This window comes from Suncus etruscus, chromosome 19 (assembly GCF_024139225.1).
Source record: "Suncus etruscus isolate mSunEtr1 chromosome 19, mSunEtr1.pri.cur, whole genome shotgun sequence".
In the NCBI taxonomy this organism is placed as follows: domain Eukaryota; kingdom Metazoa; phylum Chordata; class Mammalia; order Eulipotyphla; family Soricidae; genus Suncus; species Suncus etruscus.
In genome coordinates, this window is record NC_064866.1 from 31,295,639 (window position 1) to 31,318,311 (window position 22,673).

The 22,673-nt window shown below is 43.5% G+C and overlaps 1 protein-coding gene across 1 annotated transcript in view; it reads right to left on the reverse strand.

Moving 5' to 3' along the window:
- Positions 1 to 14,251, reverse strand: part of ATAD2 (ATPase family AAA domain containing 2) — a 74,463-nt gene extending 60,212 nt beyond the window's left edge. Inside the window, exons 1-6 of the mRNA XM_049765617.1 lie at positions 14,246 to 14,251; positions 9,287 to 9,429; positions 4,914 to 4,963; positions 1,830 to 1,835; positions 1,287 to 1,443; positions 887 to 992 (exon numbers count right to left, since the gene is read on the reverse strand). Coding sequence (XP_049621574.1) covers positions 887 to 992; positions 1,287 to 1,443; positions 1,830 to 1,835; positions 4,914 to 4,963; positions 9,287 to 9,429; positions 14,246 to 14,251 — 468 coding nt within the window. The remainder of the gene's footprint in view (positions 1 to 886; positions 993 to 1,286; positions 1,444 to 1,829; positions 1,836 to 4,913; positions 4,964 to 9,286; positions 9,430 to 14,245) is intronic.
- Positions 14,252 to 22,673: the final 8,422 nt, after the last annotated feature.

The window sequence follows — 22,673 nt, forward strand, 5'->3', positions numbered from 1 at the left end:
ATGCGGGTGATTTGGGGGCGGGGGGCAGCCTCTGCTTCCATTCCCAGCATCCCATATAGTCTCCCAGCCTGCCAGGGGCAATTTATGAGTGCAGAGCCAGGAGTGACCTCTAGGAGAACACCGCTAGGTGTGGCCTAACAACCAATCAATCAATTAAAAAAAAAAATAGGGCCAGAGAGGTGGCACAAGGAGTAGGGTGTTAACCTTGAACATGCTGACCTAGGACGGACCACAGTTCAATCCCCCCCCCCCCCCCCCGTGTCTCATATGGTCCCCCAAGCCAGGAGTGATTTCTGAGTGCAGAGCCAGGAGTAATTCCTGAGCGTCACTAGGTGTGGTCCCCAAACCAAAAATAAATAAATAAAATAAAATTTCAGCAATAACTTGTGGCGAATCCAAAAAAAGTCAGAAAGAAAACAGCAATTTACTCAAAAATAGTTACTATAAAAGAATGGTTAGGGGCCGGTGAGGTGGCGTTAGAGGTAAGGTGTCTGCCTTGCAAGCACTAGCCAAGGAAGGAGCACGGTTCGATCCCCTGGCGTCCCATATGGTCCCCCCAAGCCAGGGGCAATTTCTGAGCATCTAGCCAGGAGTAACCCCTGAGCATCACACGGGTGTGGTTCAAAAAAAAAAAACAAAACAAAACAAAAAAAGAATGGTTAAAGAGGAGTTTCTTAATGAGAGACTATATTTACTGTAAGGCATTTGGGCCTTGCATGTGGCTAAACTGAGTTGATATAGTTTGCATAGGTTGATAACCAGCATTCCAAATGGTCCCCTAGTCACCACCAGGAGTAATTCCTGAATGCAGAGCCAAGAGCAACCACTAAGCATTACTAGGTGTGTCCCAAAAACCCAAACATCCAAAAGAGAAGGCTATATTTACTTCTTCTGGTTCATTAAACACTCCCAAGTCATCAAGCTCTCTCATTCGCTTTCTTCGTAACTTCTTCTTCATGTCATCCATCTTTTGGAGAACAGCTTCAGCAGTGCTTAAAATTGATAGAAATATTAACTAAGAATGGTAACATTTTTTAAACTTGATTTTTCTGCCATTGTTATTTAATGCTGGGATTTTAAATTGCTACGCTGATTTGAGCAAAAATCCTGAAATATTTCTAAAAATTTAGATACCTATGTTATGAAGTACTCATAATATCATACTTGTTACATGATTAACACAACCTTAAAATATTAAATAATCAGGCTAATCAAAATTTACAATCCCTCCCAACAAAAATATTTTGCTACTTCATAGTCCTCTTGTTCTAAGTAAGTTTACTTACTTTGTTATCAGTTTATCAAATAGCACAGATTGGTTCACAGAACTGTAACGACTTCTAATCCTACAGCTGCGACGAACTTCAACATCACCATTTTCTTCACGCATATGTTTCGTGGTTGGATCATTTCTAGTCCTCAATGACCGAGTAACTTGAATTGCTTTGTGTGCATAAAAATAAACGGAAGGATGTTAAGTAGTGCGAAATAAAATATTCATCAGTGAATGAATGGGGTAAAGCACCTAAACACGATGGGTAGACTACTTGCCTTCCATATATCTGACCTGGGACTACAATGGTAGGTCCCGAGTCTCATCAGGAGTGATCCCTGAGTGCAAAGCTAGGAGAAAGCCCTGAGTACTGCTGGCTATAGACCCAAATACATACCCCACTCACTCTCAAACTAAAATAAAAGAAAAAAAGAAAAAACTAGAAGCAGACTAAAATGTTATCAAGGACTGGTTTAAAGAAAATTTATGGGTTTGTTTTTTTATTATTTCTTTTGGTTTTGGGACCACAAAAGCAAACTTTGTGCTAAAGAGTTACTCCTATCTCTGCACTCAGAAATTACTCCTGGCAGACTTGGGGGACCATATGAGATACCGAGGATCAAATCCTGGTCAGCTACGTGCAAGAGAAATGCCCTACCCACTATACTATAGAAATAAGTTTTTAGAGTAGGAAACATACAGCTATATGATGAATGAGTTTGAGGATCTAATATGTAGCTTAATAATATTGTACTATGTATTTAAAAACAGCTGAGAATGGGTATTAAATGCTCTCATCACAACAAAAAACGGAAATTGAACACTATGATGTAGGTATTAGTTAGACTATGGTGGAAATAAGTTTTCATATATGTCTACCAAATCAACAGTGATACTACTTATATAAATACAGTATTATGCCAGTTATAGCACAACAAAGCTGTGAAACAAAAATCCATATACTAGAATACTCAACAAAGACATCAATAAAGTATGGTTTCATGATTGATATGCAAAGTAATTCTGAGCAAAAGAAGCCAAAAAAGAATGTCAAATATGTAAACTCACTCATAGAAAACTACAAAATGCAAAGTAATTGTTTTTTGGGGGTGGGGATTTTGGGACACACCAGGCAATGCTCAGGGGTTAGTTCTGGTTCTGCACTCAGAAATTACTCCTGGCAGTGCTTGGTCGACCATATGTGATGCCCAATACTGAACACAGGTCAGTTGTGTTCAAATGTCCTACCCACTGTAGAGCAATAGCCCAGCCCCACAAACTGATCTTTATGAAATTGCTCCTGGCTCGGAGGACCATATGGGATGCCAGGGATTAAACCAAGATTCGTCCTAGATCGGCCATGTGCAAGGCAAACGCCTTACTGCTGTGCTATCCCTCCAGTCCCACAAACTAATCTTTATGAAAAGAAAACAAGAAGTTGCTCTGAAACCTTAGAAGGTACTAAGTAGGAGTCAGAAAGGAGTAAAAAAGGACCCAATGAAGCTTATAGGTAGAGAGATGGACAGCCACACTATGATGATTCTTTTAATTAATGGTTTGTTACAGTTGACCTATTACTTACTTTTAACTAGTAGGTTATAATCTGCTATAATATCTAAGAAAACATCATACACATACTCTTGGACAAGTAAAGGTTAAAAGTTTGCAAGCAGGGGCCGGGCGGTGGCGCTAAAGGTAAGGTGCCTGCCTTGCCTGTGCTAGCCTTGGACGGACCGCGGTTCGATCCCCTGGTGTCCCATATGGTCCCCCAAGCCAGGAGCAACTTCTGAGCACATAGCCAGGAGTAACCCCTGAGCGTTACTGGGTGTGGCCCAAAAACCAAAAAAATAAAAAAATAAAAAAAATAAAAGTTTGCAAGCTGGGGGCCGGAGAGATAGCACAGCGGTAAGGCATTTGCCTTGCATGCAGAAGGACGTTGGTTCGAATCCCGGCATCCCATATGGTCCCCCGAGCCTGCAGGGGGCAATTTCTGAGCATAGAGTAACCCTTGAACACTGTCAGGTGTGACCCAAAAATCCCAAAATAATTTGCAAGCTTGGGGCCAGAGCAGTGGCACAAGCGCTAAGGCGTCTGATTTGTGTGCCCTAGCCTAGGACAGACTGTGGTTTGATTTCGGCATCCCATATGGCTCTCCAAGCCAGGAGCGATTTCTGAGCACATAGCCAGGAGTAACCCCAGAGCATCACCAGTTGTGGCCCAAAAACAAAAACAAAAAAGTTTGCAAGCTTATCCCCTGAAATTTAAGAGCAGACATCTATGTTGACTAACTCCCTAAAAGACCTTGGGATTTACAGCAACCATCGATGCAGATAAGGGATGGGAAAAAGTATGCCCTGACCCTGAGATATATAAAGTAACAATACAATTATTACTACTTTGTGTAAAGACAGTACCAGAACTTTTATTGGGTTGGGTAGGGAAGCTCTTTTATTTTGTTTTGTTTTATGGACACTCAGAACCCAAGGTCAGTGAACAATCCACTGATAGTTGGAAATGAGCAGGCTAGATAAGTACTGGGTGCTTAAAGGGGATAACGTGATGTGCATGTTCATTAGCATTAGTGCAAACCAAAGTGTCAAAAAAGAAAATAGAAGTAAAATGCAGCTTGCCTCAGATGCAGGTGGGGAAATGGTGGGTGGGAGGAAAATTGGGGACACTGATGGCGGCAAATGCACACTGGTGGTGTACATCCTATGTCTGAAACTCAACTATGAACAATTTTTAACAATGGTGCTTAAATAAAGTAATTATATTTTAAAAAGTGAAATAAATATTGTGTCTCATCCCACATTTTGGGTTGATCTAAAAAAAAATAATAATAAGGGCCCGGAGAGATAGCACAGCGGCATTTGCCTTGCAAGCAGCCGATCCAGGACCAACGGTGGTTGATTCGAATCCTGGTGTCCCATATGGTCCCCCGTGCCTGCCAGGAGCTATTTCTGAGCAGACAGCCAGGAGTAACCCCTGAGCACCACCGGGTGTGGCCCAAAAACCAAATAAATAAATAATAATAGTAAAAAATAAAACAGAAAAAAAGAAAATAAAATAGAAGGAAACCTTTATTGGTGTATGGCATAAACCATTATTTTGTTTTAAACATAAAAGAACTACTTAATCTTGCAAGATTTTAATTAGCACTCTGGAATGTAGTTTTAGAATATAAATGCAGGGGGCCGGACAGATAGCATGGAGGCAAAAGGTGGGTGGTTTGAATCCCGGCATCTCATATGGTCCTGCGAGCCTGCCAGGAGCGATTTCTGAGCATAGAACCAGGAGTAACCCCTATAAATGCAACCTCAGTTTGGGAAACATTTGTTGAATAGTTGGATTTTATGACCCATCATAATCCCTGAGCCTATGAGAATAAAATAAACTTATATCCTAATTGCAATAAAGCAAACTTATGTCCTGTCCTTTTCCCCCAATCTATTCCTTCTTGATTTCAGTTATCTCAGTGAGTTATGACAAACTTAGGGATAATAGTTTCATTGCATACTTAAATCAAAAACAAATCTTACAATTTTAAATATGGGCACTTTATTGCATGCACTGCATTATATCTGTAAAAAAAAATAAAAAGTTAACTGTTTTAAAATTTGGAAACATTAACATTTCTTACCTTCTTTGCTTTCTTCTTTTTTTTTATCAGCCTGTTGTCTGGCCAACTGCCTGTGTAGAAAAACATTAAATCATTCAAAGTAAATGACAACTTACAATTCCATATTTTACAGCACTATAAAATTAAAAACTAAATCAGCATGGAGTTAGTATTCATAACTAAAATCTGAAAATATAGCTTAATATCTTGCTACAATAAAATATGACTAAAAATTATGTACAATTCAGAGAACTCCAATGTGCAATTCAGTAATAGAGAAAACATAAGTAATCAAAGAATTAAAACCAGAAATTAAGTTGGTATTCAAAGTGTTTAGTTAAAACTGAACTAAGGGGGCCAGAGTGATAGCACAAAGGCAAAGCATTTGCCTTGCACGTGGCCAACACAGGATGGACCCTGGTTCGAATCCCGGCATCCCATATGGTCCCCTGAGCCTGCCAAGAGCAATTCTGAGCACAGAGCCAGGAGTAACCCCTGAGCATCACCGAGTGTGAACCACCCCCCTCCAAAAAACACTGAACTAAGAATTGAGCAAAATGGGGCCGGAGCCATAGTGCAGCAGTAGGGCGTTTGCCTTGCATGCAGGTGATCCAGGATGGACCTCGCTCGGTTCAATCTCCGGGATCCCATATGCTAAGAGTGATTTCTGAACATACAGTCAAGAGTAACCCCTGTGTGTCACCAAGGTGTGGCCCCAAAACCAAAAAAAAAAAAAAGCAAAAAATAAGACTGTGACATATACCACCAGGGATACTGATTCTGTATCCTTGAAAAATATTATCTAAACAGAACAAATGTCTCTTAGTGATAGGTTAATTTTCTTCAAAGAATACTTGCTAGCTTTAAACTATATATATATCCCACATTGTCATTTATATAAACAGTTCATTTGTGAGTCAGATATCCCCCTAACGAGACAAAAATATTAAATTAAAAAGAATATTTGGGCCAGAGATATAGCACAGAGGCGTTTGCCTTGTAAGCAGCCGATCCAGGACCTAAGGTGGTTGGTTCGAATCCTGGTGTCCCATATGGTCCCCCATGCCTGCCAGGAGCTATTTCTGAGCAGACAGCCAGGAGTAACCCCTGAGCACAGCTGAGTGTGGCCCAAAAACCAAAAAAAAAAGAAAAAAGAAAGAATATTTTACAAGGCTTTAAAAAACAGTACTGTCCTCTCATCTCTTTTCCAAAATTCACTGAATAAAGTAAGTTTTATTGATCTGGTTTTTTTGGAGCTCAATTTTCCTTATTTCGATAGGCTGTATCTATAAAGGGTTCCCCATGCAATATAAGGCTCCGCATGTTAATTGAAGACTTATTGAGCTTAAGAAAGGTAAAGATCTGTCAAAGCTGAAGATGTTGCAGCACCTTTTCAACTTTGGTGCTCTTTAGATCATTGATACCTCTGTCTTGATGAGAAAAGCCAATTTGGGTTCAGCAGTAATGTAAAAATTGCCGACTTTTCTCACCATCCTAACCATAAGAATTTCTGTCCTGCACTGCAACTGAAAAGAATTTCTCCTGGGACCATAAAGAAAGACCTTGGAGTTGGACAATCAACATGCATGGAGCCTGTGGTCAGTCTTATGACAGTATGCTTCATGGGTGGAGATACCCTGTGTTTTAGCCCAAGGAAATTTCCTTTCTAATTTCCCCAACGTTTACTGTACCTATGCAATATATATATATATATATATATATTGCCAAACCTGCCTCCCTCTTTTTAATTTATATTTTCTAGAGAGGGGGGGCTCCTGCCTTTTTCATAGATCCTTAGAACTTGAATCCATATTTCTATATCTTTTTACAAATTGAGAAAAAAAAACCGTGGATGGAACTCAGGGGCCAAGTGGTCTTAAGAGTATTGAGTATGGGGCTGGAGAGATAGCACAGCGGTAAGGCGTTTTAGATGCAGAAGGATGGTGGTTTGAATCCCGGAATCCCATATGGTCCCCCAAGCCTGCCAAGAGTGATTTCTGAGCATAGAGCCAGGAGTAACCCCTAAGTGCTGTCAAGTGTGACCCAAAAACAAAACAAAACAAAACAAACAAACAAAAAAAGAGCATTGAGTAGTAAAAAAAAGGGGTCAGATCTAAATACCCAAGCCAAAGTCAATGACAGTAGAATAAAGAGAGGGGGCCGGAGAGACAGCATGGAAGTAAGGCATTTGTCTTAAAAGAAAAAAGAAAAAAAAAAGGGCCCAGAGAGATAGCACAGCAGTGTTTGCCTTGCAAGCAACCGATCCAGGTCTTAAGGTGGTTGGTTCGAATCCCGGTGTCCCATATGGTTCCCCGTGCCTGCCAGGAACTATTTCTGAGCAGACAGCCAGGAGTAACCCCTGAGCACCGCCGGGTGTGGCCCAAAAATCAAAAACCAAAAACCAAAAAAAAAAAAAAAAAGGCATTTGTCTTGCATGCAGAAGGACAGTGGTTTGAATCCCGCATTACATATGGTCCCGAGCCTGCCAGGAGCGATTTCTGAGTGTAGAGTCAGGAATGGCCCCTGAGTGCTGCCAGGTGTGACCCAAAAACAAAAAACAGGGGCCGGAGTGATAGAACAGTAGGTAGGGTGCTTGCCTTGCACATGCTCGAACTGAGTTCCGTCACCGGCATCCCACATGGCCCCCTGAGCATGCCAGGAAGACGTCATGAGCAAAGGAATAGCTCCTGAACATCGCCGGGTGTAGTTAAAAAAAAAAACAACAACAGGATCCGGGAAGGTGGCGCTAGAGGTAAGGTGTCTGCCTTGCAAGCGCTAGCGTAGGACGGACCGTGGTTCGATCCCCGGGTGTCCTATATGGTCCCCCCAAGCCAGGAGCGATTTCTGAGCGCATAGCCAGGAGTAACCCCTGAGTGTCAAACGGGTGTGGCCCAAAAACAAACAAACAAACAAAACAACAACAACAACAACAAAAAGAACAAAAAAGAATAAAGAGACCCAAACTAGGGGATCAGAGCAGTGGTGCAGGCATAAGGTGCCTGACTTGCCCGCGCTAGCCTAAGGACGGACCAATTTCTTAACGCATAGCCAGGAGTAACCGGAGCATCACCAGGTGTGGCCAAAAAAAAAAAAAAAAAAGGGAGACCCAAACTATAACAAGCTACACTAGTAGACCAGGGTGCTAATGGAGATATGGGATGCATGCTGGGAACTATGGTGGAGGTATAATGCACAATGATCTCAATAAAATTAAAAAAAAGTCATAACAAGTATTCTGGAGGAGACTAAGCAATTGAAACCCTCATATATCACTGGTAGAGATGTAGTTCAGTTGTGCTTAGAACAATTCTGGCAGTTCCTACTTGTTATCTCTAAAACAACAGGGCCAGAGTGGTAGCGCAGTGGTAGGGTGCTTGCTTCCCAGGAAGCTGACCCAGGACAGATCTTGGTTTGATCCCTGGAGTTCCATAAGGTCCCTGAGCCAGGAGTGATTTCTAAGCCCATAGCCTAGAGTAATCCCTGAGCCTCACCAGGTGTGGCCCAAAAACAAACAAATAAACAAACAAAATTCTACATTTAAGTCCCCCTAGCACTGCAAGGAGTAAGGATTGAGGACTACGAGATAGAATCCAAAAAATGTAAATAAGTGAAGAGTGAATAAGTGAATCTACCTTAGAGTTCTTGATAACAAAATCTAAATATGTATCTCATTAGATAAGTCAAAACAAAGCAGATGAAAACATACTCTGCCTTCTTTGTAAGTATTACTTTAGAGGTACACAAACATACAAAAATTTATAAATGACTCAAGGCTAATTAAAAATTTGATCAAATATAATGCAAAAATAAGAAATTACTATTTTTTTTTGTTTTTGTTTTTGGGCCACACCCAGCGGTGCTCAGGGGTTACTCCTGGCTGTCTGCTCAGAAATAGCTCCTGGCAGGCACGGGGGACCATATGGGACGCCAGGATTTGAGCCAACCACCTTTGGTCCTGGATCAGCTGCTTGCAAGGCAAATGCCGCTGTGCTCTCTCTCCAGGCCTGAAATTACTATTTTAAATAAAGGCTTTATAATACTTGACACAACACCATATAGGTGTATTATTTCACAAATACCACCTTTAAACAAATAAAAGCAAATCTGATTTTATATAGGTTGTGTTTTTTTTTTAGAAATATTTAGTGATTTACTCAAATGAAAGAAACTTAGGTGATCTCATAATTCAAAATAAAAAAATTAAAAAAAAAAAGAAACTTAGGTGATATAGAATACAGGTTAATGGTTAACGTAATACTTGGAATGAATTAATTTAAAATAAACTACATTTTACTGGATTTAATGAATGCTTAAACAAGAATTCTTGCTTAATGCAAGAATATGCTTAAACTTTAAAGCAAATTCTAAATTGAGCTAAAAATAATTTTAATTACCTTGTAAAATGCCTGTCATTAATATGTTTTTCTGTTATTTTCATATTCTTATCAATACTAGAATCTGAAGAATTCTGTGCATTTTTTCTCAAAGATCTTAAAGCACGTGTCTCGTGGTAGGTGTTCTTAACTGAAGATCCATCCTTTAAAAAAAAAAATCAAATGTTCCTTTAGTTAGAATTCCAAAGATGAACTATTAAGATTTTTATCTGATGACAAGTTTGTTACAATTGTTTTGTGCAAACTATACCTGCCTTACAACCAAATAATCTAGGAAAAAAATCATCTGAGTGCCACAGCATATATAAAATGGTTAATAAAATTATTGATAATTTATAACTGTATTTCATAATAAGCAGTTGACAGTTAAGTTTGAAATGATAAGAAAAAACTGCAGTAATTCACACAGTAAATACACCACTGTCTGGATATAATACTATTAGGAACCTTAAAAGAAAAGGATTATCAATTTTGGATGCCAGAAAAGAGCTATTGTTGAAGTCAGATATTACAGCAAGTAGGGGGCACTTCACTTGCATGTAAATGACTCAAATTTGAGCATACCAGAGTGCCCACGCAGAGACAATTGTAGCCCCTGAGTACCACTTGCTGTGGTGCAGAAAAAATTATCTCAAAAAATATTAAGGGGCCAGAGCAGTGGCAAGTGCTAAGGCGTCTGCCTTGCCTGCGCTAGCCTAGGACAGACTGCGGTTCGATCCCCCAGCATCCAAATGGTCTTGGGAGTGATTTCTGAGCACATAGCCAGGAGTAACTCTTAGCATCACCGGGTGTGGCCCCCCCCAAAAAAAAAACCAAAAAATAATATTAAGATATTTTATACACTCCAGATGCATATTAAGTGATGTACAACTACAGATACTACCTTGGTCAGTGTATATGTTCATATAAAAACTATTTGGAAAAAAATTCCTACAGGTAGGTGGTGTTTTATTTTTGTTTAGAGGGCATACCTGGCAATGCCCAGGGCTTATTCCCAGCTATCACTCAGCTATCACTTCTGGCAGTGCTTAGAGGACCATATGCAGCTACAGGGTATAAATTGGAGTTTACAGTATTCAAGGCAAGTCTTAAGCCCCGTACTAACTCAATGAAGTGGGTTTTTGTTTGATTGTTTTGGGGTTTGTTATGGTTTTGGGGTCATACCCATTGGTGGTTAGGATTTATTCTCAGTGGGGACCAAATGGGAGATTGGAATCGAACCTGGGTCAACCATGTGCAATTCAAGCATGCTACTCACTATATCTCTCCAGTTCATGGTGGACATCTACCATGTGCAGTTTTTCTTAATACTCATCTGCTATGGATTAGGGATATAATTTTAAAACTGTATGGACTCCAGGCATTAAAACCTTCAGAAGAAAAACCCTATGTAGGGTAGGTATTAAGAAACTGAATAATTAGGGGCCGAAGAGATAGCACAGCGGTAAGGCGTTTGTTTGCCTTGCAAGCAGCCAATCCAGGATGGAAGGTGGTTCGAATCCCGCATCTCATATGGTCTCCTGTGCCTGCCAGGAGCGATTTCTGAGCACAGAGCCAGGAGTAATCCGAGTGCCGCTGGGTGTGACCTCAGAAAACAACAACAAAACCAAAATGGAATGATTAAGCTAGGCAATAAATCTTTTTCCTTATTAGGCTGTTTCCAAATCTTTACTTTCAACAAATTTAAAGGAAACCCAATCAAGTTAAAAGACAATTGAGGGGCCGGAGAGATAGCATGGAGGTAAGGCGCTTTGCCTTTCATGCAGAAGGTCATCAGTTCGAATCCCGGGGTCCCATATGGTCCCCTGTGCCTGCCAGGAGCAATATCTAAGCATGGAGCCCGGAGTATCCTCTGAGCACTGCCAGGTGTGATGGAAAAACCACACACACACACAAAAGACAATTCAAAGGGGCCGGAGAGATAGCATGGAGGTAGGGCATTTCCCTTGCATGCAGAATGACGTTGGTTCGAAACCCCGCATCCCGTATGGTCCCCAAGCTTGCCAGGAGCGATTTCTGAGCATAAAGCAAGGAGTAAAACCCTGAGCACTGCTGGGTGTGACCCAAAAACCAAAAACCAAAAAAAAAAAAAAAAAAAAGATGAAAGAGGGCTGGAGAGAAAGCATGGAGGTAGGATGTTTTGCCTTGTGTGCAGAAGGACAGTGGTTTGAATCCCAGCATCCCATATCGTCCCCCGAGCCTGCCAGGAGCAATTTCTGAGCCTAGAGCCATGAGTAACCCCTGAGCGCTGCTGGGTGTGACAAGAAAAATAATATTCTAAAATTGAGAACTGACAACTGGAGAAGCAGGCGCTAATCATACATGTAAGGTTGAAAATTAGAAAACTAGCCAGAATATTTGGGAGTCTTGCCAAGTAGTGCTGGGGTCACCAGTGCTAGAAGCAACACCACTTGGGAGCACAGGGTGTCTTGAGATTTCACTCAACACCAGGTTTGCACTCCAGTCCTTTATTTCCCCAAAGTCATAGTCAAAATCTATTTTTATAATTGAGGCGAGATAATGACTTGATCCCAATATGGCAATCATGTTTGGGGTGGTATAACAAGAGTAGACAGATTCTGAATATTTCAAAGGACAACTGAAAAATTGAAGAGCCAATCATGATTCTTCTAAAGCTTCTGGCCAGGGGAATAGACCATTCATTAAAATAGACTCTGATCTTAACAGGTAGTAACTATATTTTCCAGCTACATGCAAAGAGTTCAAATACTATCTTTACATGCATGGTTATCAAGTATCATCCCTATAAAAAGGTAGAAACTTGAACCACAAAGACAGCTCAGCTCAAAGGATTAGTGTGCTTACCCTGCATGCACAAGTCTGATCCACCATACTGTTCCCAAATGATGGCCCAGGCTCCAATAATGGCCAACAGTATAACATATGGCACATAGGGCCTTAGGGGCCAAGTAACCACCAACAAAACCCATGAAATGGAGGCTCAGAAAAAGCAAACTAGAGACTTGACTTGATTATTCATAAAATGAGCCTCAAAACTAACAGCTGTCTTAAGTTACTACAATTACTCATGTTCAATACATCACTACAATTGCAGGATCTGGTATTGTCCTCAACATAAGCATTCAATAAATTATATTGAAAAAAGTTCCGCAAAAACATTGTCACTCAGTAACTGGAGAACAGTTCAGAAGTGACTGGCTTCCTCTCCCTGAATGAAACACTACCAACTTTTGCAGAGGTCCGAGAAACAAGATTCTAAAACTAAGAAGTGGTCATTTTCATTGAGTCACCATCTTGGGGATTCAGTGGGATTTAAAACTTCCTGCCCTCTACTGAAGCTGGGTCCCTCTGCCCCCCCCCCCCCGTCCCACCTCCCAGAGGCATGATGCTCCTTCAGACTTCCAAGTCCCTAACCAGATCTGCTCCCCCACTCTCCAGGCCCTCATTTCTTGATGCACTCACAGCTTCCTCTGCCTCTCTAACCTTCTGCAACAAGCACACTCAGCTCTACCTGCTCTGCTCTCTCTACCTGCTCTGCTCTCCACAGCTTGGGTAGGCAGAGGTCGGACTAAAAGAGGCCTTCTGTCTCCTCTTAGCAGCTGCGGAGGGGGGGCTAAGTTCTAGTAGTCTCCGTGCTAGATTCTAAACATTCCTGCAAGTCCTGGGCTCTCTTCTAAGATTGAGGTTTCCAAGGTCAGCCCCTTAAAAGATAAAAAAAAAAAAAAAAAAAATAAGTAGGCCCTGGGCCTTGGGCTGCAAGATAACAAGGCAATGGCCATGAGCCCATTAATGAATGTGACAGTCTTAGCAGAGGCTTCTCAAGAGGGCCAGCCGCCCAGCATGCGTATGACATGGTGGATGCCAGTCCCCTAGGTTGCTCGGCTCTAACTCAACACCAGTGGGAATCCCAGTTCTCAAATGCTGCGTGACAACTGCCAGACCGAATGGGATTAGGAGCACGAAACTGCACTTTTCCTTTTAATAAACCTGGTGGGCTTAAGCTCTTATACAGAGGTCAGGGCATCCATAAGATCCCCCAGACCCCAAAACCAAACAAAGCAACCCAGCAAAAATAAAAAACCAAAAAATACACTTTGTGGGAAGGGTGTGTGTGTGTGTGTGGCCCAATTTATCGAGGGCACTCCACTTGGGGATTGAGTTATGGCTTTTCCAAGAACCTGGAAGTTTTGTGTGTTTGTGTGTGCTGGGGGGGTATCTTAACTTTGGCCCTGGGTTAAGAAGTTTTGTGTGTGTGTGTGTGTGTGTGCCGTTTCCAAGAACCTGGGGGGAGTGTACTTGGGTGTGTGGGGGTGTGTGTGTCTGTGTGTGTGTACCTGGAGGGAAGGAGGGAGGGTGTGTGTGTGTGTCGCCCTTAAGAGCCCACTTAAAATCTCCCACTCATCGCCCTGCAAATGGGCTTCCGAGTTAAGTTAGTCAGCCAACGCGCAGCTTCAGCTGGGACCCTGGTGTGTGTGTGTGTGTGTGTGTGTGTGTGTGTGTGTGTGTGTGTGTGTGTGTGTGTGTGTGTGTGTGTGTGTGTGAAGTTAGTCAGCCAACGCGCAGCTTCAGCTGGGACCCTGGGTGTGTGTGTGTGTGTGTGTGTGTGTGTGTGTGTGTGTGTGTGTGTGAAGTTAGTCAGCCAACGCGCAGCTTCAGCTGGGACCCTGGGTGTGTGTGTGTGTGTGTGTGTGTGTGTACGGGGCGACTGGGGGGGACCCGGGATGGCGGGTTCTCCTCCGACCCCTCCCTGGTCTCCCTCCTCCCCACCCAACCCCAGCCAGGGCCAGACGGCATTTCTCCTTCCCTCATTCATTCACATTGCGAGGAGAGTTCTTGTTTGGTTTTATGTTGGTTTTATGAGCAGCGCTCAGGGGGTGAGCGTTTCCTCCTGGCAGGCTCCTCATAGAGAGGCCCTATGGGATTGTCGGAGTTCGAATCCCCGGTCCTTCTGCATGCAAGGCAAAAGCCCTCACCTACCTCCATGCGATCTGTGATATGTCCGGCCCCTCAGTTGGAGCTCTTTTGATTTGGGGGTCACCCCTGGCGGCGCTCAGGGGAGTGTTTCCTCCTGGCAGGCTTGTCATAGACAGACCCTATGGGACTGTCGGGGTTCGAATCCCCCGGTCCTTGTGCAACAAGCAAGGCAGACGCCCTATTGACAACCTCCACTCCATGCTTGCTTGCTCGGTCTGGGAGGCCCGTGAGGAGGAGGAGGAGGAGGAGGAGGAGGAGTTGGAGTTCTCAAGACGGGGTGATGTCTCTCAAGGGCACGTACCCCTCTTTCTTCTGGGGGGCTGCAGCCCCCTGGCCTGCGCTGTGTCTGGGAGGCCGAGGAGGAGTTGGAGCTGTCAAGAGTGGAGTGACTCCTCTTCCGTTGCATCCACCTCACTTACCTGCGAGCTGACGGGGGACATGGGGGGTCCCCAAAGTGGGGTGACGCCGCTCAAGTGCACGTACCCCCCTTTTCTGTGGGGAGCTGCAGCCGCCTTCCCTTTCCTCCTTCCTTCCTCCCTTCCGGTGACCCCCGGGGTGCAGGCCCGGCTCCCTTCCCCACACCCCGCCCGAGGTGACACGTCGCCCTAAACGTCCCCCGGACCCCGTCCCGGCCGTTACTCACCTCGGCGGCGGCGGCGGCATCGGCATCGGCGGGGCGCGGAGGCGGCGGGTCGGGGGCGCCGGCGGAGCGAAGCCGCCTGCGTCCGTCCTGCTTGAGGCTGAGGTAGTCGCTCGACAGGTCCAGCGAGTGGGCGGAGTGGCTCTGCGCGTCCGAGCTGCGGAGCACCACCATCTTCGTCGCGCCGCCCGGACAGGAAAGCGCGGAGGTCCGGGCGCACGCTCCGAATTCTGGCGCCACTCGACGCGCGCGCTCGGGATCCCTCCGCCCGCTGGCCACGCCCCCGCCGCCGCAGGCCACGCCCACGCCCGCCTTGGCCCCGGCCCGGCGCGAGCTGGACCAGGAAGTGAGGCGACGCGAGGGGCGGGGCGAGCGGCACGGCGCTTCTTTTTCGCCAGGTAGTTCCGGCTCGCGCACCTCGGCGGAGGGAGATGTTGGCGGCGATGCGATGACTGTTTGGAATTTTGGCGCGTGGAGCGCCGAGGACGGGAGGGGCGGGGAGGGGCGGGGCAAGGGAGAGGCTCTGGCCTGCCTGCTTCTGATTGGCTGGAAGCGGATGAGGCTCCGCCCACGCCTCCGGTCTCCAGCTCCGGGGCAAAGTTTCCCGCCAGGAGGGATTCAAAAGCAAATCTGGCAAGGGCTCTCTGTTCTTGGCGGACTTGGATTGAGCTCTTTATGTTTTTACATTTTTGATTATTTTGATTATTTCTTTTGATTTATTTATTTGATTTTTTTATTTTTGATTATTTCTTATTTTTTGGCTATTTTTTATTTTTGATTATTTTTGATTTTTTGATTATTATTTTTATCTTTGATTATTTTGTATATTTGATTCTTATTTTTGATTTTTTGATTATTATTTTTATTTTTGATTATTTTGTATATTTGATTCTCATTTTTATTTTTGATTTTTTTGATTATTATTTTATTACCATTTTGATTATTTTTATTCTTGATTATTTTAATTTTTCATCATTTTTATTTTTGATTATTTTTTATTTTTATTTTTGATTGTTTATTATTTTAATTTTATTATTATTTTTAATTTATTTTTACTCTCATTTTTATTTTTGATTTTTTTTGGGGGGGGATCACACCCGGCAGCGCTCAGGGGTTCCTCCTGGCTCTAGGCTCAGAAATCGCTTTTTGGCAGGCTTGGGGACCATATGGGGTGCCGGGATTCGAACCACCATCCTTCTGCATGCAAGGTAAACGCTCTACCTCCATGCTATCTTTATTTTGGGGGGGTCACACCCGGCAGTGCTCAAGGGTTACTCCTGGCTCCAAGCTCAGATAACGCTCCTGGCAGGCTCAGGGGACCATATGGGACGCCGGGATTCGAACCACTGACCTTCTGTGTGAGAGGCAAACACCTTACCTTCATGCTATATCTCCAGCTCCTATTTTATTCTATTTTTCCCCCTCCCCCTATTTTTTGTTTTTTTTTTTGGGGGGCCACAACCTGTGACACTCAGGGGTTACTCCTGGCTTTGTGCTCATAAATCACTCCTGGCTTGTGGGACTATATGGGACCTCGGGGGATAGAACTGTGGTCTGTCCTAGGTCAGCGCGTGCAAGGCAAAGTCCTTCTTCTTGTGCCACTGCTTCGTCCACTGTATTGATTTATTTTTTTAAGATTGTAGGGTGGGGGCCCGGAGAAATAGCACAGCGGCGTTTGCCTTGCAAGCAGCCGATCCAGGACCAAAGGTGGTTGGTTCAAATCCCGGTGTCCCATATGGTCCCCCGTGTCTGCCAGGAGCTATTTCTGAGCAGACAGCCAGGAGTAACCCCTGAGCACCGCCAGGTGTGGCCCAAACCCCCCCCCCCCAAAAAAAAAAAAAAGATTGTAGGGTGGGAGAGATAGTACGGGGATTTCCTAATGTATTTAAGTTAACTAGAATATGCATACCCCCCAAGGGACCTTCATGTCTGCACATCTAGTTAGTGCTCTGTGTTTTGCTACCCTTGCAAAATTAACATAAAATGCCTGCCCGAATGTCAGAACGTGAGAGGCGCCCTAGCGAAAATGCTTTTTTTTATTGATTTGGATAATTATGTTTACTTAATTTGACATTAGTTAAATATTGAGTGAGCATTGCAGAAATGCAAACATTATTCTAAACACTGTTGATGAGGCAAAAAGCAAAAGTAGCCTCATGAAACTTAAGTTATAATGCAAGAAGACAAGCTACATAAACAATATAAAATATAATATAATAAAGAGTGATACAAAGAAAAAGTAGAAAAAATTGGAATTTCATTTATTTTTACTTTGGGGCTATGTATGCCTTGGGGCTCATTTGAAATACCTGAAATAGAACCAAGCCTCCTGGGTTGAGCTTTTTCTCTAGTCCAAAAGGAAGGCTGCAGTTTGGGGTTTGGGAGGGCGGACAGCACATCTGTCAGTGCTCAGGGCTTATTCCTGGCTTTGCATCCTGGGATCACTCCTGGCTGAACTCACATTTTACTATCTCTCCACCTGAAACTGCAATTTGAAAGTGATTAAGGAAAGAGCCAGGGAGTGATAGCACAGCTGTAGGGTGTTTGCTGTAGGGCTGCTGACCTGGGACTGACCCGGGTTCAATCTCCAGCATCCCACCTGGTTCCCCAGACTGCCAGGAGCGATTTCTGAGTACAGAGCCAGGAGTAACCCGTGAGCACTGCCTGGTGTGGCCCAACCCTCCCCCCCCCAAAAAAAAAAAAAAGAAAGAAAAGAAAACAATACAGACATCATAGACAAAGCCATGGGAGCCCAGCCTCATGTACTGAGAGCCCTAAGTATCCTTCAGGCATAATATTTATTGTTCGGGCACAATCAAAGAAAGAAAAGAAAACAATACAGACATCATAGACTAAGCCATGGGAGCCCAGCCTCATGTACTGAGAGCCCTAAATATCCTTCAGGCATAATATTTATTGTTCGGGCACAATCAACATGGGAAGAGAAGATATCTATCTAATGCAAATCAAGCCTAAGGCTGAAAGGGAATGTGTGAAAGGAAGAAGCTAATGCATAGTCTTTGGATTGTTTTCCTCTGGGTGAGAGGACTGACAAATGAGTGAATACAGGGCCCTTATCCTTATCAGCAAGTTTTTCTTTGCTGATGCCTGCATTCAGGTCATTCAAATTCAGAGTCCTTAAATCTTCTCTTTCCACCACACTCCAGGGGACTATCAACTCTCTAGCTAAATTTTTGTTTGTTTTGGCCACACCCGGCATTGATGGTCTCTTACCCCTGTCTCTAAGCTCAGAAATCGCTCCTGGCAGGCTCTGGGAACCTATGGGATCGAACTCGGGTCCATCCTGGTTGGCAGCCTGCTAAGGCAAATGCACTACCGCTGTGCTATCACTCTGGCTACTCTCTAAGTTTATTTATTTATTTATTGATGTCTTCATATACAACAGACCACAACTAGCAGTACTCTAGGGTCACTACTGGCTCTGTACCCAGAAGTTACTCCTGGAGGCTCAAGGGACCATATGGAATGCCAGAGATCAAACTCTGGTCAGCTGCCTGCAAAGCCAATAACCTACCTGTTTTGCTATTATTCCAGCCCCTTCGCCATCCCTCCTAGAGATAAAACCTGGATACTGATGATATGGATGTTGACTTGCCCTATAAGACAGACACCTCTTTCAGAACTGATCCTTCCCAGATCTTGTTTGAGGACTCTGCCAGGAAGGGAGAAAGGTCTTCCAGGAAGTAAGCTAGGATGATATGTATGTCATTATTTTCTGATGTGTTCTTCAGACTTTTTTCTCGATGTCAGCATTCCTCAAATAGACTTCTAGTTCTCCATTTTTTTTCATGTCAGGTGTGACTCACAGCCCAGAGTATAATACCATATGATGGTCAGAATTGGGGCTGGAGAGATTGTACAGTGGGGGATAGGGTGCTTGCCTTGCACTTGGCTTACCTGGGTCCAATTCTCAGCATCCGACATGATCTCCCAGAGCATCACTGGAATTATTCCTGAGCACAGATCTAGGAGTAACTCCTGAGTATTGTTGGGTATGGCCCCAACCTAACAAACCAAAAAAAAAAAAAATAGAGAGGGTGTTAGAACCACTACACCCCTTCTCAAACCCTCTAAGTACGGGTTTGAAGTAAGTTGCATGCAAGGTGCATGCCTTGCAAGTGACCAACCAGGATCTATCCCTAGTCTCTCATTTGGATCCCCAGCACTGCCAGGAGTGATACCTGAGAGCAGAGCCAGGATTAAGTACTGAGCACCGGTGGATGTGGAGTGGGAGAGAGAAGAGGAGAGGAGAGGAGAGGAGAGGAGGGGAGGGGAGGGGAGGGGAGGGGAGGGGAGGGGAGGGGAGGGGAGGGGAGGAGAGAAGGGAAGAGGAGAAGGGAAGAGGAGAGAGAGAGAGAGAGATATCAGAGCTAGTAGTACCCCCCCCCCAAAAAAAAAAAAACCTGAGGAAAAAAAACAAGTGCTAATAGTCTTGCATTTTATCCCAAATTAATCCCCCCATTCACAACCCATTCACAACAGAGGACTAATCCCCCCCTTCACCAAGTTCCCAAAGTCCATGCTGACATGTTCCTGTTTGGTATTAAGATGATCAAACATGGGAAATTCATAACCCATTTGTACAAATTAAAATAACTTGCTTCGTTTTGCCTTTAATTTTTATTATTTGGGATAGTTTGGAAGGGTTTGGATTACTGGGCAGTAAATCTGATTTACTGTTCAGGGATTACTTCCAGCACTGCTTGAACCAGCATGTAAAGCAGATGCTTTGGAGCAGAGCCACAGCACAGTGGGTAGAGAGTTTGTCTTGCATGAAGCAAGATCCCTAGCATCCCATATGGTCCTGCGAATCTACCAGGAGCGGATTTTTGAGCACAGAGCCAGGAGTAACTCCAGAGCGCAATCAGGTGTGACCCAAAAAACAAAAACAAGAAAACAGAAAGCATATACTTAGTTGTTTGAAATATCTCTCTAGCCTCAAATTTTTACTTTCTATGTATGCATTCATTTATTTTTGTTTTGAGGCCATACCAGCATTGATCAGTGCTTACTCCTGGCTCTGAGCTCAGGGATCTCTCTTGGCTTGACATAGGTGTTAGGGACTGAATCCTGGTTGGCCATGTGCAAGAAAAATACCCTACCTGTTGTATTATCACTCCAGTTCATATACTTATTATTTGTGGGGGGTTGGCTTTTGGCCATACCCCACGGCACTCAGGAGTTACTCTTAGAACTGCTCTCAGAATTCACTCCTGGCATATTGTATTAATTATTAATTATATAGTCCTTGTGGTGCATGGATGGATAGGGCCTTTCTCAGCCCAGCCCGGCACCTGCAGCCCCTACAGCCTGGTGGGTCTATAGATATCAGGGTAATGGTGAGGAAATGATCCACAGCAGTCAGATTTCAGAAGACATCAGCTTTATTTACAAGGCTCTAATCGCCATGTGCATATCTCACATGTTTTCTAAGCTAAACAGCCTCTTTCTTCCTCCCCTCCATCTATGCTGTCAGATCTCTCTCTAACTCTTCCTCTACCCCTCCCCCCTCAGGCAACCCCTTAAATTACCAACCACAGATCTCTCAGAGCTGTGGGAGGTCTCCCTTTCCAGGTGGCATAGGCAGGAAGTTGGAGGAATGATAAGGCTTGAGGGACCCTATGGGATGCCAGGAATCAAACTTGGGTCAATTGCATGCAAGGGAAACTCCCTACCCGAGGTGCTAACTCTTGGGCCCTATATAAATTTATATATTTACGTATATTACATATTACATACACACATACATATGTATTTTTTCCACACCAGGTGGTGCTCAGAACTTGTTTCTACCTGTGCTCACAGATCACCTCTAGTTTGGCTTGAGGTACCATATGTGGTACTAAGGACATAAACCAGGTCAGTTGCATGCAAGATAGGGTGCTCTCTCTCCAGCTCAATCATAACACTCATTGTTGTATTGTAAAACACAGCTCTTTCTTGAAAGTCACAGAGCAACATGTATTGAGACCAAGTATTTTTAAAAACCTTTGGTCTAAAAATTCTACTTCAAGAATATCATCCTCATCAAAGGAAGAGATAAGACTTATGAACAAAAATGTTGACTATATCTAATTTTTAGTCATAGGACCAGGAAACAAACAAAAGCAGAAGAAAAATTAAATGAGCAGTAGTCAGTTTATACAAATTTTATAATGTTGTTGGTGAGCGGTATTGATCAGATCCTAGGCCTCTGCACTTAAGATAGACATGTGTTCTAACACTGAGTCACAATCCTGGACCTTAGTCTTATTTATTTCATGCTTGTTGTAACAAAGCAGTATCAATGAAAATTGTCATGCAGTCCAGAAATGTAACCAATAAAGATAGAATTGTTTTGGGGCTGGAGAGATAGCAAAGCAGTAGGGCGTTTTTGCCTTGCATGTAGCCAACCTGGAACAGACCTGGATATGATTCCCGGCATCCCATATGGTACCCCCAGCCTGCCAGGAATGATTTCTGAGTGCAGAGCCAGGAGTAACCCCTGAGCATGACCCAAAAAAACAAACACAAAACATAAAACAAAAAAGAAAGAAAAGAAAGAACAAAAGAATTGTTCTGGGGAACTGCAATGAGGAAAAAGCAGCCTTCTTTTTCTACAGGAGTGCTAATTTGGTAACATTAGAATGTGGGGGCTGCTGGTAGTCTTCCCTCCCACAGAAAGAAGTGAAGTCAGCTGGGAAGGGAGGGCCTGAAAAGCCCTGGCCAAGTGAGTTCAGCCTCTGCTCCCTGGAGACTCTGGGCCTCTTCGGCTCTTCCTTTGGCATGGAGAGCTACTGCTGGGTCTTTCTGTGAAGGGAGCCAGTAACCAGCCTTTCTGCCTGGACTATGAGTGGAACGTTTCTGACTAATACCATGACAAGTCCAGCTGCTTTGTTGGAATTACATTATATTCTGTTTGTGCTGGAATCACAAGCAACTTGTTCTTCCAACAACATGAAATGAAGTCTGTTTGGCATGCTATACACTTGGTAAACCCCTAAAGAATCTCCCCATCCCCCCGTAGTCATAAATCATCCTGGGACTAGATATCAAATGCACCTGGAATAGATGTAATATATTTATTTAATATATAACATTATTATATTTATATAATATATGCTTATATCTCATACACTTATATCTCATATGCTTACATTCCAGGTACTAGTGGATTTACATATAAATAAATGCATATTATCTGTTACTATACATTAAGTAAATATTCCACGTATATATGAAAACTCAGGACAGCAAGAATTCATATTTATGTCATATGCTCTCTATATACACACATATATAAATATATTGACTTTGGGGCCCTATCAGGGGAAATTACTCATGGCAGGTTTGGGGCAACCATATGGGATACCAGAGATCAAATATAGGGTTGGTTATGTGCCAGGCAATTGCCCTACTTGCTGTATAATCTCTCTGGTTATCCTTCATATATTTTTTTCAAAGAGCCATAAAAAACACTTTGAGGGGCTGGAGAGATAATATAGGATAAGTTAAGGTGTTTGCTTTGCATGCAACCAATCCCGGTTTCATCCTCAGCATCACATATAGTCCTTGTGTTGGCCCTGGTTCAATAGATCTCTGTAACTGCATATGGTACAGAGAGTGACTCCAGGAACAGAGCCAGGAATAGACCATGAGCACCATTGGGTGTGCACCACCTCAAAAAATTTTTTTGAGGTCATAATTTAAAGTTCCTTTCATGTACTGGAATTACAGATTATTTGAGACATTTTTCCTTTTGCCACACATCAGTTAGCTTTAATGTCTTTA